Source organism: Schistocerca cancellata, chromosome 2, assembly GCF_023864275.1.
Source record: "Schistocerca cancellata isolate TAMUIC-IGC-003103 chromosome 2, iqSchCanc2.1, whole genome shotgun sequence".
In the NCBI taxonomy this organism is placed as follows: Eukaryota; Metazoa; Arthropoda; class Insecta; order Orthoptera; family Acrididae; genus Schistocerca; species Schistocerca cancellata.
This window is the reverse complement of record NC_064627.1, coordinates 295,904,762-295,924,069: the sequence shown is the minus strand read 5'-3', so window position 1 is coordinate 295,924,069 and position 19,308 is coordinate 295,904,762. Positions and strand designations below refer to the sequence as shown.

The window sequence follows — 19,308 nt, the reverse complement described above, 5'->3', positions numbered from 1 at the left end:
AATTCTTGGGATTACAGCTTGATAATAAATTCAACTGGGAGGAGCACACCACAGAACTGCTGAAGCGTCTTAACAAATCTCTGTTTGCAATGCGAATTTTGTCAGACATAGGGGATATAAAAATGAAAAAGCTGGCATACTATGCTTACTTTCATTCCATAATGTCATATGGGATTATTTTTTGGGGTAATTCATCAAGCCAAGCTAAAGTTTTCCGGGCACAAAAACGTGCAGTAAGAATTATATGTGGTGTGAACTCAAGAACATCCTGCAGAAGCCTGTTTAGGGAACTAGGGATACTAACTACAGCTTCCCAATATATTTATTCCTTAATGAAATTTGTCATTAAAAATATATCACTTTTTCAAACCAACAGCTCAATTCATGGAATCAATACTAGAAATAAGAATAATCTTCACAAGGATTTAAAGTCACTTAGTCTTGTACAAAAAGGTGTGCATTATTCAGGAACACACATTTTCAATAACTTGCCAGCAGCCATAAAAAGCTTAACAACCAATGAAATTCAGTTTAAGAGAAGCCTAAAGGATTTATTGGTGGCCAACTCCTTCTACTCCATTGATGAATTTCTTAGTAAAACCAACTGATTTGTATATAAGTACAACATAACTTCTGCACAATTTCAGTGCAGTAATGTGTTCACTGAAAATTTGTGTGTCTGTGTCTGTGTGTGTGTGTGTGTGGTTGTGTGTAAGTAAGATTATACTTACACAGTTCTGCACCATTTCAGTGCAGTAATGTGTTCATTGTAAATAAGTATTTCAGTAGTTGTATTACATGTTTATTACCTTATAAATAAATAAAAAACTTTTTTATTTTAAATTCAGTGCATTAGTATTTGTAAAATGACTCTTAGTGTTCATTAAAAAATGACGAACATTCCACTTGGGACCTATGGAATGGTACATTAGCTTATTTGTTTTAGTTGTAAATATTTGTCATGTATTGTTGTTTTTCTGACATGTTCCACATCCTGGAGGACCTCCTCACTACGGATCAATTGGAATGAAAGTAAATCTAATCTAATCTAATCTAATCAAGACATTTCCTGTTGATATCTGGGAAAAGATTTTAACAGGATTTTGTATAAATCATGAAGTCTTCTCATTAACTGATAATTGTATATTCTACTTTTTCCTGCCAATGGACTACAGCCCTGTTTCTGTAGTATTTTAAACTCTGGTAAAATGTTCTTTATGCACAATTTATAGATAAAATTTTTTAAACTTTAGTGTTCTAATTAAGTATTCAGTAGTTAAAAGACATATCAGGAGCTATTAAACTGGATTTATACTTACTTGTTTTGTCAAAGATTATTAACATTTTGTATTACAAGACTTGTAACAATATTTTTAGTTTTTTTATTGCCTTGTAAAACGCTAGAAATTAATTTTCCTTCCTTGATGCTGCGTGTGACCTTGTATATCTCTTCACCTTATTTACAGCTGCTGACAATGGGAACTGTTGTTGAATAACTTATCTTGAAATTTTTATCATGACAAAAGAACTCTAATCCCTTCTCTGTCAATCATTGTTTCACAAAATCTAAATGATAAAATAGCTGTTATCTCTATGACTGCATGTGTTGCATACCTTTAAATAAAGCTAAAGTTGGATATCTGCAGCTTTTCCTGTAACAGTTGCTTAATATCTTGCTTCTGTTGTGTATGGTGATACTTCAAATCAATATGAAAGTGTTTAAGATTTTAGCCATTTTTGTAACAACTGTACTTCACAACTCCATGATTTTAGGATTTGTGAGTATACTTTGAAATTAACTTTGTCTTATTTTTAAAGTAAGCTGCTCTTTTGTAACATTTATCTCAATTCTCTCAATTTTTCATGCTTTTGCAAATGCTGTTCTCCTTATACATAATGAGCTCACAGTAATTACATTGAAAAAATCAATGTTTTTTACTGTATTTGGTGCACTCTTTATCTAGTTTTATGTTATGGATGAGATGCTGCTTTTTGTAACACAATATGGTTCATAATGTAACCAGTCGTCTATATCAACACCAATAATCTACTAGATTTGGCCCTTAAAATTCTGTGAATGAATGCTGATGTTTTTCTCTATATAAAGATTGTAACTTTTTCTTGAAAAGTTTCCTACTATGCAGATCAAAGAGTTGAATAGATTGTTAAAAGATGTTCTTATCTTCAGTTTAAAGGCCATTTTGTTGCAATTCTCCATGCTTTTCCATTGTTCAAACCCCCTGATGTCCCCATAACAACTGCAAATGACACCTGTTTGAAACTGCTTGCCTTGTTCAAGCTTTGATCTCCCTCTAAAATTTTTAACTCCCCCCCCCCCAAACACTCACTTCCCTTCACTGCCAAGCTGATGATGTGTCTTATAACTGAACTCTTCTTTTAATAGAGCTGCACCATGAATTTATTTATTGCATTCAGTACCTCCTCATTAGTTATTCAGTCCACCCATTTAATATTCAGCATTCTCCTACAGTACCATATTTAAAAATCTTTTGTTCTCTTCTTGTCTGAATTTTTAATTGTTCACATTTAACTTCCATACAAAGCTAAGCTTCAGATAAATACCCTCATAAAGACTTGCTAACATTTAAGTGTATATTCAATTTTAGCAAAATTATCTTTTCCTGAAGCACTTTCACATCAGTTCTTCTGCTACACTCAGTTCTTTTGCTTCCCAAATAACAAAACTCATCTGCTACTTTTAATATTTGATTTCCTAATTTCATTCCCTCAGCATTACTCAATTTAATCCAGATACATTTTACTTTTGTTCTGCGTCTTCATTTACGTACACACTGTACAAACCATTGCGAATCGCATGGCAGAGGATACTTAGCATGATACCACCTTGTTCCAATCATAAATGCGGCACAAGAAGAATAACCACTTAAATCTCTCTCTGTTTGCTGAATTATTCTAATCTTCTCTTTGTGATCACAATGGAATGATGGGTAGAGGGCTGAAGCATTTCTATAGATTCTTCATTTAACATGAGATAACTGGCATCTGTCTTCAAGGAGTGTCAGTTTGGGTTTATCAATATTTCTGTAAAACTCTTACATGAATCAAACAAACCTGTGACCATTTGTGCCATCCTTCTTTGCATACACCTGATATATCCTTATATGCTAATATGTTTGCCTTACTTGTCTGACGGTACATGGTGTAAAGCCAATTGACCTTTGTGGTATGCAAAGTCAAAATTTAATGTTCGAAAACACTCTTAAGTTCTCATGAATTTATTGTGATAAAAAAAAAATTTCAACGAAAAGACCAACCAGACAGAAACTGAAATGAGTGATGTATTATATTGTATTAAACTACACTCACTTCTTTCATGCCGTGAGTTCTAAAGACTATTTACTTAATTATTTAATTAAATTATCAGTGACTGAAGCTGGCATAAATTGCACAGTCAAGTCAAATTATTTTAGTTAATTACTTAATTTCTTATGTAATGTAAGCACACAATGTAACATCAGCACCATTTCCTTCCTAATGAGTCTTCAAGAACACAGAACAAAATGTAGTTCTATAACAGATGACAATGTTTTTAATAAATCGTATTTTAGCAAGTAGAATGCAGAATTGCATCAGAGGCTTTCAAGCAGCCCATATACTTTGTGCCTCTAGATTCTTACATGAACAATCAGTCTCAGTCTCAATAGGATACAAATGTGATCTATATAAGATACATTACAATGCTCCTTAATGACGGTAGACTTTATTTACTTATTACACAAGTCCAACATTCTGATTCTATTCAGTTTTACTGCTATTTATAATTTTTTACTTTCTTTGGGTTTTCAAGTTATTTTGTTTCAGATAGGGTTTTGATCTTTTATTTCTTTGACATGAGAAGATTATGATCAGGTTATCTTTGGTTATGGATTTTTCTTTTGTTATATTACATTCTGTATGCATGAACATTGTTTGTAGATGTTGATTTTTTTTCTCATTTTAACATTGAATAAAGTTTCATTTTTACACATTACTGTAAGATCAGAACATTTTACATAATGTTATTTTGGTACATTTTTACTCTTACATAACACCAGCACTGTTGCTGTTACTTTTTTACTCTTGAGGTTGGATTTCTTTTTTACCATGGGTAGATTTATTAGCTATGCCCACTATTTGACCAAGTTTCACAGAAATCCATAAAAAAGGCCATTGATTAAGGACTTTTTCAAAGGTATATCACTACAATGTCTTGATTAACAGTGTCATGGTTTGATATTTGCTCATGCGAATGACATCCATTGTAGTCAGTCAGAGCAGCTGTCTGATGTTCTATCCAAGGGCATATGCCACCAGGCATCAGATGGCAGCATATGAAACAATTGCATAAAAGAATCACAAAATGCTTAATAACACTAGCTTCCTGGGGAAGAAAAGAAGAGAATGATTAACTGTCAAATGAGAGGCAGAGGTATGCTCTTGTGTAACAAGTTTATAGCTATCCTAATCTATCTACTGAAACTGTGTGGGCTTAGGGAGTGTCAGTCTGTCACAGATTTTTTCTATCACCAGTACACACAATTTTTTTTCATTTCATTGGACAGTTGGCAACAGTTTCTGATAATAATAATAGTAATAACGTACCCTCTGTAACATCTACAAGCACTTGCTTTGTGACTTTGTAGTTGATTACTTGGAGTCTGATAAAATCTTTATTCAGTTTTAAGTTGGCCACAGCATACCTCCTTCAATTACCAATGCCACATGCAAACCTAATTGTCACTCCACTGACTTAGGTTATTAATACTAATTCATTTACTTAAGGTAATTCTCATTTATTGTTCCAATCCAGTTGCACATTTTTAAATAGATTACATGTTTTGATCTTTCTGGATCATATTCAGATCTAAAACAAAGTGAAACTATTAAAAGCTTCTCACATTGAAGTTCACACAAAATTCTGTAAAATTTTGCCAATCTTTTTTTTATTTTATTTTTTATTTATTTTTTTCCAACAATGTCCTGATCTGTTTTGTTCACAATGGGGGATCTGTAACCTCAGAGATTCTCTTTTTAATTTATTTGGTACATATCTCTCAATTGCTATTGATACTATCTCTATGAATTTAAATCATATCTGATCTATGCTTACACACACACACACACAGATTGTGAGGAGTGGAGACAGTCTTTTAGGAAGACATGTTTCTGCTTTTTTAAATAGTTATATTTTGCTTTTTTGTTGGGTTTGAATGTTACAGTATTCAGTCTCACTACAACAACCTTGTGGTCACTAATCTGTGTATCCTTCATGATGCTTCCTATTTGATCAGGATTATTTGTTGCTAAGTGGTCAAATATGTTTCACAACCATTTACACTTCATGTGGACTCCTAAACTAATAGTTTAAAATAATTTTCAAATAAGGCATTCATTATGATTTCAGACAATGATTTATGCCTACCACCTACATTAAACGTGTATTTTTGCCAATACGTTGAGGATAGATTGAAGTCACCACTAACTATAATTGTATAAGCTGGGCACCCATTTGAAATAATACTAAAGTTTTCCCTCTGCTGCCATCTTGACTTTGGGGCTGGTGAAAGGAACCAATTATTAATCTCAAGAAAGAATAGGCAGTTTTGGTTGCTAAATGATTTTTTATTTATTTAATTTGTGACATGTTTCACTCTCACTGGAGCATCATCAGACATCACCTAAAAAACACTCAAGAACCACTGGCAAGTGTACAGAAAGTCCTGCAATCACCAAACGTGGCACATCATTTAATAAAATTTACAGGACACTCGATGACTACTGGCAAGATTACAGAACATCCCGCAATCACAAAAAAAAAAAAAATGGCACGTTGTCCAATAAAATACACAGGACATGTCCACCTGCATTACGCATATTCACTCTTAACACAACAAAGAGCATGTTTACCATGTATGCCAGATGTATAAAGTGTCCTTATGGCACACATTTACAGCTCCTACAGTAGAAACTGAGACTGCCTATTCTTTCTTGAACATCTCAGGAGGTTGCTGCACCATGAGCCAAAAGGTGGAGTAGTATAATTTTCAATTATTAATTTATTCCAGCAGTCAAGTATAGCCTTTACCCAAACTAACTCACAGGAACTATTTCTTCAATTGAACTGCAGTACCTATAGTGACTTGAACTTCAATGCTTCTTATTAGCACGTGGATTTCCAGTTCTTTTCCAACAAAGCTATGACAGTTTACAACTACAATACTGCTTGTTGCTAGGTATGTCTTCGTGTGTTTGCCTTGCACTCTTTTAGACTGATGCCCTCTCTGTAGGTTCCTGAGACCCTCTAACCTAATAAAACTAGCCCAGCCCCCTACATACAGCCCTAGCTACCTGTGTAGCCATGTCCTATGCATGGTGGATTCCTGACCTATTAAGTGGAATCCAAAAACCCACCACCCTATGGTACAAGGTGAGAAATCTGCAGCCTATGTTTTTGTAGTCTGATCCTGCAATAAGTGCCCTCAAATGTTCTATCTTTAGTTTGGTGTGCCTGGTGCTCTATCTGGGATTTTTTCCCCAGGTCCACATCCTCAGTTCTCATTTTGTAGAGTTCTGTTGCTGCTTCTATTGCATTTTCAACAAATCCAATGCAGGATTCCAGGCTGTACTCAGTTGGTACCCAGTGTCTATAGAGATAAAGGTGACAGAAACCTCAGCAATCATGACACTAGGCACCAAATCAGTACAGCCTGAGGTCCTGCAAAGGATCCCACAAATGGAACACTTACACCAAACTAAAAAACAAAACGTCACCATGTAGATATGTGCATGGGACCAAAGATGAAAGACCAGCACTTGGCCTGGCACATCGGGCTGAAAAGCATATGCCTAAGAACCTTTCTTGTGGGATCATGCCACAGAGGGAACACCTGGAACCACAGAGAATAAAAAAAAAGCTAACCCACAGACAGGAGCTCCAGATCAAAGAGGGAATGCCTGCAATAAGCAATGAGAGGGAAGAGTGTAGGTATTAACAGTGGATCTATTCCACTAAACAAACAGACTCGGGTAGCTCCTGGTGAAGATAATGAGTCACATTGTTGAAATATAATGCAAGAATAATGCTGATATCTAGCAAGAATACTTGACACATCAAGATGTTAGAGAATAAGTGCATTGGTGAGTAAGTTTAAGATGGTTAATGACTCTGAAGAGGCTTTTACAAGATAATATACATCCACTAGTCCCCTTTTATTTTGTATATGTCCTACAAGAAAAAAAATGTTGTGATCTATGTTAGAAAAAAATAATGTTCACAAATGCCTTGTCCATCAGCTGCTCTGAAGTGTGGATAAACTGGCAGAAAAGAACTATGGTTTAAAAATTGAGATAAGCTGCAAAGAAGTTTATTTATTTACAAATAAGGCAAACTGTAGTTGGGACAGTTGCACATCTTCAGCAGCCATGCAGTACTACAGAAGATAATAATTTTCAATTATTAATGTATTCTAGTTGCCCAGTATAACCTCTACCCAAACTAACACACAGGAACTATCTCTTCAATTTAACTGCAGTACCTATAATGACTTGAGCTTCAATACTTCTTATTAGCACTTGGAGCTCTGGTTCTTTTCCAACAAAGCTATGACAGTTTACAACTACAACACTGCTTGTTCCTAGGTATGTCTTCATGTGTTTGCCTTGCACTCTTTTAGACTGATGCCCTCTCTGTAGGTTCCTGAGATCTTCTAACCTAATAAAACTAGCCCAGCCCCCTCCATACAGCCCTAACTACCTGTGTAGCCATGTCCTATGCATGGTGGATTCCTGACCTATTAAGCAGAATCCAGAACGCCACCACCCTATGGTACAAGGTGAGAAACTTGCAGCCTATGTGTTTGCAGAACTGTCTGAGCCTCTGATGCAGATCCTGTTCTTGGCTCTGTATGAAAGAGCCACAGTCAGTTATGTGAAAGCTGCTACAGTGGTGAGTTCTGCCTTCATCTTGCAAGCAAGACTGGCAGCATTTACCACTTGAGTTAGGCATCTGAAACCAGAGAGAATCTCTTCCAATCCAAAACAACACATTGTTAGTACCAACATCAACTACCACCAGCAGTTGGGTACATGCTGTGTTCTTCATGACATCCAGAAGCAGCTTTTCCACATCGGGAATGACTCCTCCTGGTATACACACCAGGATTATTTCCCTTCCTTGGCAACCATATCCGTAATATGGCCCATTATGTGCCCAACATTGTGGCTCCCAACTGACAGTAAGCCCATCCTCTGTAAATGGCTATATCTTGGGGCCATCAGGCTTCCTCTGGAATGGGGCAAACAACTGCATCTGGCTTAGGGATTTTGTCAGCCACAGCATAGTGTCCAAAATCTGGTTGTCAGATGAACTGGAGTGACCCTCTGATCAGCCTTCTGGAAAGTCTTTTACTGCCTGCCACACTTCTGAATGATCTCCCACTCAGTTATTCTCAGTGCGAGGTGCATGAGGTGGGCACAGTAGTGGAGCAAAAAGGGGACACATGGGACATGCTGGACATTCCTCAGATCCCCACATCTGGTCCCCCACAGTAATGCCCATTGGAAACAGCCTCAAGCTATGTGTCTGAAGCCAATACTGCCTGGAGCTGTGAGCGGAGGGTCACAAAATCAATTTGCATCTGAACACAGCACTCGTAGTCCCTATCCATACCAAAGATGGCAAAACAGGGTTTACAAATTCTCTTGACAAATGAATCTCTATTAATTTATATTATTATTTTATAAATGAATCCAGAAATAAATTTAGTAAATTGCTCCAAACTGCTCAATTAGTAATAGAAATTTTAAGTGTTCCAAATGTCTTGTAATTTCAAATGTTTAAAAGAAAATAATTTCAACTGTTCATTAAGAACTAGTCCATATCGATTGTAACATCAAAAATAAAGTAATTTATTTTCACAGATTTTAGCTTGAATTATAATACATCAGGTATAAAATCATATGAAATTCTTTTAGAAAAACAGCTGAGATATTGTTAACCTACTAAAAACTCAAAAAAATATTTTTGATATCAATTACTTATGTTGAGAAAAGATAATGCTAGAGGAGGGTGTCCCTTTATAATGTGCATGCAACAATGGTCCATGAGAGTCTGTTGCAATTATTTGTAAGACCTTATGTGTGATAATTGAGTACAACCACCCCCCCCCCCCCCCATTTGCAATGCTTGATAGGTTTGACCTTCTAAAAAAGTAAACATACCCATAGAATTTGCTGTACCTTCCTTCTCAGACTTCTAAAGTAGCAATATTAATTTATTTTGCTCACACATTCGATGACACCAAAGTGCCCCAAAGCTCTGTGTGTGTGTGTGTGTGTGTGTGTGTGTGTGTGTGTGTGTGTGTGTGTGTGTGTACACACAAAATTCAAGCTTTCGCAACAAACCATTGCTTCATCAGGAAAGAGGGAAAGACGAAAGGATGTGGGTTTTAAGGGAGAGGGGAGAGGGTAAGGAGTCATTCCAGTCCCGGGAGCGGAAAGACTTACCTTAGGGGGAAAAAAGGACAGGATTCCCCCTAAGGTAAGCAGACACAAGCAAGTCTGTGTATGTGCGGATGGATATGTTTGTGTGTGCGAGTGTATACCTGTCCTTTTTATATATATATATATATATATATATATATATATATATATATATATATATATATATATATAATAGAGGGAAACATTCCACGTGGGATATATATATATATATATATATACCAAATGAAAGTGCTGGCAGGTCGACAGACACACAAACTAACACAAACATACACACAAAATTCAAGCTTTCGCAACAAACTGTTGCCTCATCAGGAAAGAGGGAAGGAGAGGGAAAGACGAAAGGATGTGGGTTTTAAGGGAGAGGGTAAGGAGTCATTCCAGTCCCCGGAGCGGAAAGACTTACCTTAGGGGGAAAAAAGGACGGGTATACACTCGCACACACACACACACACACACACACACACACACACACACACACACACACACACACACAAACACAAGCAGACATGCCCTTCAGCATATCCTCTCTTCTGCTATCCGCCAGGCCTCAATCTCCGCTAATTTCTAATTTCAGTTTGCCGCCGCTCATACCTCACCTGTCTTTCAACATCATCTTTGGCTCTGTACTTCCGCCTCGACTGACATCTCTGCCCAAACTCTTTGCCTTTACAAATGTCTGCTTGTGTCTGTGTATATGCGGATGGATATGTGTGTGTTATTGCGAGTGTATACCTGTCCTTTTTTCCCCCTAAGGTAAGTCTTTCCGCTCCCGGGATTGGAATGACTCCTTACCCTCTCCCTTAAAACCCAAATCCTTTCGTCTTTCCCTCTCCTTCCCTCTTTCCTGACGAGGCAACCGTTGGTTGCGAAAGCTAGAATTTTGTGTGTATGTTTGTGTTTTTTTCGTGTGTCTATCGACCTGCCAGCGCTTTTGTTTGGTAAGTCTCATCATCTTTCTTTATATATATATATATATATATATATATATATATATATATAGAGGGAAACATTCCACGTGGGAAAAATATATTTAAAAAGAAAGATGATGAGACTTACCAAACAAAAGCGCTGGCAGGTCGATAGACACACAAACATACACACAAAATTCTAGCTTTCGCAACCAACGGTTGCCTCGTCAGGAAAGAGGGAAGGAGAAGGAAAGACAAAAGGATATGGGTTTTAAGGGAGAGGGTAAGGAGTCATTCCAATCCCGGGAGCGGAAAGACTTACTTTAGTAATGGAATGACTCCTTACCCTCTCCCTTAAAACCCATATCCTTTTGTCTTTCCTTCTCCTTCCCTCTTTCCTGACGAGGCAACCGTTGGTTGCGAAAGCTAGATTTTGTGTGTATGTTTGTGTTTGTTTGTGTGTCTATCGACCTGCCAGCGCTTTTGTTTGGTAAGTCTCATCATCTTTCTTTTTATATATATATATATATATATATATATATATATATATATATATATATATATATATATATATATATCATTCCAATCCCGGGAGCGGAAAGACTTACCTTAGGGGGAAAAAAGGACAGGTATACACTCGCACACACACAAATATCCATCCACACATACACAGACACAAGCAGACATTTGTAAAGGCAAAGAGTTTGGGCAGAGATGTCAGTCGGGACGGAAGTACAGAGGCAAAGATGATATTGAAAGACAGTGAGGTTGACCTAATTTTTAGGTTGTTTTGTTGGCAAAATTCAATGAGTAATGTACCACTTCTATTGGTAAATTTGTGTGCTGGATAGTTTCCTAGTGTCTTGTTGTATCTGTGTTCTCTACCAATTTGTGCACTGAAGTCACTGAGTAGAATTTTCACATCATCTTTTGGAATTTTGGCCATCTGTGTTTCAAGTTCTTCCCAGAATATGTCTGTTTGTTCAGGCTCTTTTTTATCATCATCATTTGTTGGTGCACGTACATTAATAAAAGTGTAGTTTTTGGTTGTTTATTTGATTCTTAAGATTCGTTAGGCGATTGTTGATGGGTTTCACATCTGTTACTGAGTCTAGCACTTTTTTGTCTACAATAAAGGCCATTCCAAATAGTACTGCTCCTTTGCCAATTTTCTTGTTTGTTCTACTTTTGAAGATTCTGTAATTATTGTAGTCTTTCATTTCTGAATCTTGCACGGCGAGAATTTGAATTTTCTGCTTCGTGAGTTCTGTTGTGAGGTTGTGTAATTTTCCTGTTTGAATAAGTGTTTGAATATTGAAAGTGCCCATATACATGTGTGTTTTTCATGGAAGTTCACGAGAACTCTCTCGTATAAGTCAAAGCTCCCCAGAATCCAAATGCTTGGCTGCCACTTTGATGTGGGCGGATTGTCCACCTGGGGTAATTTTGTCATTATTTGTATGAGTCATGTTTGCTTGTCATCAATTGTCTACCTTTGATAGTTGTGTAGAGCCAGGGATTGTAAGTTCCTGGAGCATGTTTACAGCTGCACCTCCTGGTGAACAGACACCAACCCTACTGCCACTTGCTCTCAGTCAGATGCAGCATGAATTCTGGTTGTCATTTTGGCCCACAGGTGGTATTTTATTTCCCACCTACCCAGCATATCTACTGAGCATTCCCCTATCTGCCACCTGGGGACACACCAGATGTGGTTGACAAACCCCACACTGGTTATTATTATTATTATTATTATTATTATTATTATTTTTATTATTTTGCTGACCTCCTGACATGTTATGCTGACTGGAATGAATTGCACAGTGGTTTTGCTCTGTATGGTGGTCATTGTTGTTGTTAAATCTCACATTCTATGGCGTAGCTTTCATATCTCCCTGGTTTAAATCAATTAATCAATAGAATCTAGGATGGAAATGAAGATCTCCATGTTATATTCTGAAACGTTTATCAACTTCTCACAAATGTATATGGGCAATTTTATCTGAAGTATTCTTACCGCATTTTGGTGCAACAGAGAATTATTAAAGTACCTAGTCTTGTTTAAATGTTTTTCAAAACATTCCCTATGGCTGCTTCGGTACACCCGGAACAGTTTCAGGTTAAAAACATTTTTTTCTGTAGCTTCTCCTGCACTCCAGCAAGCCAATATTTGCCTAAAATGATCTTTCAAATTTGTTGTATTTCCTACAGTATTTTGCTGCCTCTGTGGCCCATGAAGTGACATCACTCTGGATAAAACTGCTGACAAATGCTATTCCTGTGCATCTGACTAGGATCACAGCATTACTCCATGAAGTGCTTCTAAAAACATAACCAAGTGGATGTTTTTATTTTCTGGCAAGAATACTTGAAACAATCTGTGGCATCTTGAATTTTTCTGCATCATCACAAACGAGAAGAATAGCACAATCACCATATCACATAGTGAATTGTGCGATAATAGAGTTAACTGCACTCACTGTGTATTGCATGGCATAGGACCATGAACGAAACTGTTCTTGGAACCTTGTGTAACTAATTTATCTTCATGTACTATCTCCTTTATTTCTGCTAATTTTTTCTTTACTCCATCTGTTGCCCTAGTGATATATCTGTGTTGAGTTTCTCTATTGCTTTAAAACTCAACCTCTGTTTGGCTGTCAGAATGACTAGTTTCCAGCAGACATCCAAGAAGTAAATTCTATTACCATCTGCCATAATTATTTCTCTTGTTCAGAAACAATATTGCCTACTTTATGAGACAGCTACTGAACAATTTTGGATAAATTGGTTGCCTGTCATTTTAACTTCATTTACTTCATCTGACAGCTTTTGCACAGCCTCAGATATTCTGACATATGCTAATTTTAAAATTGCCATTTTTTTCTGATAATTCTTTCACTAAAGCATCATGTTTTGACAATTGTTCCTATTCCTAATGTGGTCTTGTCCTGTTTTTAACTATCTCCTCTCTTTCACAGTGTGAAATCTCATTCTTTGTTGCATGCCTCTAAAATTTCACCTACATGATTTGTTAGAACAGATGTCATAGAACACATTACTTATAATTTTTTAAACAGTGCCACTAATGGATCTGTCAATTGGTTTTTCTCAGTAGCTGCTACTTCCACTTCAGGATTCAGTTTGACTATATTATATTTGGTAGAGTTAATGTATAATATTTGCACTCTTGTCTTTACCATAACCTGGATTTAGCACATTTTTGTTTAAAATAATAACTCTTTCCTGAATTAAAATAATTCATCACAGTACTAACTGCACAATGTATTCACTTTTAACAGTGGTGGTTGCATCATAATATGACTACATGAAAAAACAATTTAACAGCGCCTAAAGTAAATTTTGTACAGATTTGCAACTTCACTATTCCCTACACCTAATTCCTGAATATTGCATAAAATTGGAATTAATTTACTATGAAACTATTATGCTGAATTATGAGTTACACTGATTGCTTGCTCCAGTGATGACCAACCATCTCCTCTTGTTACGCTGTTGGTTTTATTTTTTGTATTTGTTTGGTCCTATTCTTTCAACACTCACATTCAAGCAATATACATTTCAAGGAACAGAAAATATTGAATATACTTCAGTGCATAAATACGTATGTAGTTAAATAAATCCTGTCAGTGGGCAACAGCTGTAATATTCCATGCATCATCAAACAAAAATATGGTAGTATGTTTGCCTGATCTGTTTGGTAGTATGTGCAGTAAAGCAAACTGACTTCTGTGGTATCCCAAGGAAAAGCCTAATATTTGAAAAGTCTCATAGTTCCAGTTCCTTGAATTCACGCACACACAAAACTTAAGCCATGAAAAGAAAAATTCTGCATGAAAAATGGGTTCTTGAGACAACTAAAGAGGCTAGAATAGCCTATGTACCTCAGATGATTCATAGTTATCCACTTAATATTTTTTATGCAGTTTAGTGTGATAAATAAATGAAGTATATCTTTTTATGTTAATAATATGAAAATAGATCCCAGTTTTTTGATTCAACAAACTGAAATTACATTTTCATATGATTAAATCCACTGTACCCAATGAGTTATGAAATAAAACTAGAAAATATTAATATTCCTGTAATATTGGGTTGAAAATTAAAATTAAAACTCTGAAGCAGAAAATTCTGCTGCCTTATTTCTGTTGTGCTGAGAATCCATGCGTCAAGGTCTTAGATCAGTCTCTTTCTACAGCTTGATAAGGACTGTACAAGAAAGTGACACAGAAAATATTGGGGACTCTTTTGGCACTGGTCAGCAGAGGCTGGCATCCATCTTGACTTTGAAACAGTGCCAAAACTACCACTGCACCATGGAGTCAGCATAATTTTCTGTGAACAACATGAAAGAGAGAGACAGAGAAGCTGAAATGCTTATCTCAGTGTTCAAATGTCCCTTTACAAAAGAAACCCAGGAAATTTGCCCCATTTCAATCCTCATGCTGCTGAGAAGATGTGTCAAATAAGAATAACTGTCAGTGGTGCTGAGAAACGACTGAAATTATTAAAATTGAACAAAGCTTTCTGAGCCAGTGGGTCTTTCTTCTGTCAGAAGAGTTGAAGGGCAAGGAAGAGGGGCAAAGGAGCAAGACTGAAGTCGTTGAGGGAAAGGGGTGTAGTTCAGAAAGGTTACCCAGAACCCCGGGTCAGCGGAGACTTACTGGTCAGGATGAGAGGGTTCCTTCTCGTCCTGTCCGGTAAGTCTCCCCTGACCCAGGGTTCTGGGTGACTTTTCTGAACTGTACCCCTTTTCCTAAAACTCTCCAGGCCTTTTCCTTCACTCCTCTTCCTTCCCCTTCAACTCCTCTGCCCCTAAAAAGTGAAAGTTAATTCTTTGTAAAAGTTAAAACCTTGTAAAAGTTAAACCTTTTTGTGTTTGTGTTGTCCAGCTGCCACTTGGTGAGTATATTTTTTATCTATTAAAAAACTAACCAACAATTGCTGATGCACTGCGATGTTGAAGGTTCTTAGATTTTTTATCTATCCATTTACATTACGTTCTATTCTGAGTTTGTGGCTGAGTTAATCCCATTTCTAACAATAATATGTATTAGATTTTTGAACAAGAAACCATGCCTAGTAGTTGGAAGAAAGCACAGGTCATACCCATCTACAAGGAGGGCAGTACATTGAAGTACCAAAGAGACTGGTATAGGCATGTGTTAGATCAGTTACTGCTGCTACAATAGCAGGTTATCAAGGTTTAAGTGAGTTTGAATGTGGTGTTATAATTGACTCTCGAGTGATGGGACACAGCATCTTCGAGGTAGCAATGAAGGGGGGGGGGGGGGGGGGGGGTTCTTGTATGACCATTTCACGAGTTTACCGTGAATATCAGGAATCCAGTGAAACATAATTTCCCTGCAGCCGGAAAAACTGGAGAGAATTGTTCAACATGACACAAGAGCAACCCTTCTGCAAATGGCTGCAGATTTCAAAGCTGGGCCATCAACAAGTGTCAGCATATGAACTATTCAACAAAGCATCACTGATATGGGCATTTGGAGCCAAAGGCCCATTCGTGTACCCTTGATAACTGCATGACACAAAGCTTTCTGCCTCGGCATATCAACACCGGCATTGGACTGTTGGTGACTGGAAACATGTTGCCTGGTTGGATGACTTGTTTCAAGTTGTATCGAGTGGATGGTCATGTACAGGTACAGAGATAAGCTCATGAATCCATGGACCCTGCATGTCAGCAGGGGACTGTTCAAGCTGGTGGAGGCTCTATAACGGTGTGGGACGTGTGCAGTTGGAGTGATATGGAATCCTTGACATGTCTACCCATTTTAGAATATTGCTTAAGTGTGTGGGAGTAGTATCATAGGACTAACTGGCGGTATCGATAGACTCTTGAAGGTAGATGTAAACTATCCCAAGAAAGAACCAATGTTAATTGATGATTCTAGGAATATTCTATAATGCTCTATGTACCACTTGCATAGGGATTGTGAGGACAAGTTAGATTAATTACAGCATGCACAAAGGTATTTAAACAATCATTATTCCCACACTTCATATGTGAATGGAATAGTAAGAAACCCTAATAACTAGTACAATCGGACATACCTTCTTCCATGCACTTCACAGTGGTTTGCAGAGTATAGAAGCAGATATAGAGTTAGAAAGCTTTGCTTATGTGGAACTCACCTTGCCCTTTTCTCAGATGATGCCCTTTAAAACAAGGATGTAAGAAAACAGGCAGATTACATATTCCTCGATTTTCAGAAAGCATTTGAAATGGTGCCCCACTGCAAACTGTTAAAAAGTGTCAAGGCATACAGAAAAACTTGTCAGATATGTGTGTGGCTTGAAGACTTTTTAAATAATAGAACCCAGTATGTTGTCCTCAATGTCGAATTTTCATCACAGACAAGGGTATCATCAGGAGTGCCCCAGGCATTTGTGATAGGGCTACCCCATTCTCTATATATGTAAGTAATCTGTGGTTAAGGTGAGCAGCAGTCTGTGACTGTTTGCTGATGACAATTTAGTATATGGGAATCTATTATCATTAAGTGGCTGTAGAAGAATACAGGATGATTTAGAATTTCTATTTGGTGTGATGAATGGCAGCTCATTATAAATGTTTAAAAAAATGTAAATTAATGCAGATGAATGAGAAAAACAATCCTGAAATGTTCATATGCAGTATTAGTGGCATCCTGCTTGTCACAGTCAGGTCAATTAATTATCTAGTTGTAACACTGCAAAATGATATGAAATGGAGCAATCACTTAAAGATGGTAGCAGGGAAGGAAAATTGTCAATTTTGGTTTATTGGGAAAAGTTTAGGAAAGTGTAACTCATCTATAAAGGAGATCATGTATAGAAGACTAGTGTGATCCATTCATTATTACTGCCCAAGTGTCTGGGATCATTAACAGTGAAGACATCAGAGCAATTCCAGGGCATGCTGCTTGACTGATTAGCAATAGTTTCGACCAACATGTGTGTACTAAGGAAATGTTTTGTAAAATCATATAGGACTCTCTGGAGGGAGATGGATGTTCTTTTCATGAAACACTATTGAGAAAATTTAGAGAACCAGTGTTTGCAGCAAACTACAGAAGAATATATTGCCACCAATATATATTTTGCATATGGACTGCAAATACAAGATAAGAGAAATTAGGGCTCATATTGATGCATTTGGATAGACTTCTTTCCCTAACTTCATTTATGAGTGGAACTGGAAAGGAAATGTCTAGTAATTGCAAAAGGTACCCCTCTATCATGCGCATATGGTATGGTGGCTTGCAGGTATGTATGTAGATGTAACCTATTTTAGAATAAAGAGAATAAAATTATGTTCAATATTCTATTATTTTTGTTCCAGACTGCAAAGGAACTGTCTTCTGATGACTATACAATCTCAGGTATGTAAATTAAATTAGCAATACTGTTTCTAGACCAAGCAACTGGAAAACAAATATTTCAGTGTCACATATTTGCCATTCCTCTCATTCATTTCTTCACTAGTTGTCACTGTTGTATTGCTTTGTGTTAGCCTCTTATCTTTTGTCAGTATATTTGTGTATTTATTTTTGGTACTCTGCCCTTTATAATGTAAGACCATTTGGCATTTCTCTTTCCTCAACATTTTTCCCTGTCCTGAAATTTCCTTAGCCAAAAATTATTCATACTAATTTGATTTTATTAATATCATGATCCAATAAATCTTGATGGTTTCTGTTTAGCTGGTTATTACCATCTGATTATTATGTCACAAGTATGTTCACAATGAAGCATTATTACCAAGAGCCTTATAAAAAAAATTAAAGAAAAGAAAATAGAAGTGCAAAACTGTATATGAGGTGATAAAATTTCTGGAGAAGAAAAACTGAAAAATAGATAAAATAAATAAAAACTTGTTAAGGTCAACAATTAAAAAATATATGACCAGTGAAATTGAGCACCACCCTGAAAGACATTTTCATAAATTATTTTAGTGTGGTGTTAAACAGAGGAAAAAATTACAGAAATGCCAGGGTCACTGAAAGAAATTGTAAAAGGTGGATGGAGATAGGAAAAAAGAGAGATGCAGTAGCTGAGTAATCACTAACATAAACTTTATCTTGCTATGATCATGGGGAAAAGTATATGTTGGAGAAATGTCTACCATTACAGATATAAAGAGCTCTTGTTTCACATGTCATATACCGCCAAGATATGAAAATTGTTGAGAGCTGTCAGATTCCAGCCACACTAGTACTGCATTTTTGATTGTTTAATGTAATCAAGCAAGTCCAAAGGCATATGGCCAGTTAATCTCATAAATTGTCAACAAAAGTAGTATGCTTATAGAGTAGAATGATATTCTTTTGTATGGTAACATTTTTTATATTCCTGCCAGCTCTCTGTGACCTGTGTCATGCTATTAGTCTTAAATCTAGCTGAATTACTGCATTTGAGAGATTGAATTGTGTTGAAGGATCTAAATTACTCTGATCTCTATATCTGCAGGAGAATTCAAATATCACTGCAGTATGGTGATTGGTAGTAGCATTTTTCAAACTGAGTGTTCCAACCCATTGTTTATGGGGAGTGGAGCAGTTCACCTATGTCTCTGTTGAAGTGGTTATTATACAAAAGTACGCTGATTTTGCAGAAGAGAAGAATAAATTAAATTAATTAAAAGCTACATATTCCAGAAGTAACTGCAGGGATAGATCAGGTTTATTCAGAATAGATTTTGCTGCTACACTGTCTTGTGCTGAAAATTGTTTGCCAGGGCCCCTGCAACTGTTGCAAGTGAGAACGATTCATGAAATGTGTGTAGCCACTTGCTATTTAAGCATGTTCCTAACAATGGCAAAGTCAGTTCATTGCAGTATAAGTCACTTATTAT

At 36.6% G+C, this 19,308-nt stretch overlaps 1 protein-coding gene across 1 annotated transcript in view; it reads left to right on the top strand.

Annotated features, from left to right (window-relative positions):
• Positions 1 to 1,664: 1,664 nt before the first annotated feature.
• Positions 1,665 to 19,308, top strand: part of LOC126161661 (uncharacterized) — a 221,210-nt gene continuing 203,566 nt past the window's right edge. The window contains exons 1-2 of the mRNA XM_049917656.1: positions 1,665 to 1,778; positions 17,797 to 17,836. Of these exons, the coding sequence (XP_049773613.1) occupies positions 1,689 to 1,778; positions 17,797 to 17,836 (130 nt within the window). The 5' untranslated portion in view covers positions 1,665 to 1,688. The remainder of the gene's footprint in view (positions 1,779 to 17,796; positions 17,837 to 19,308) is intronic.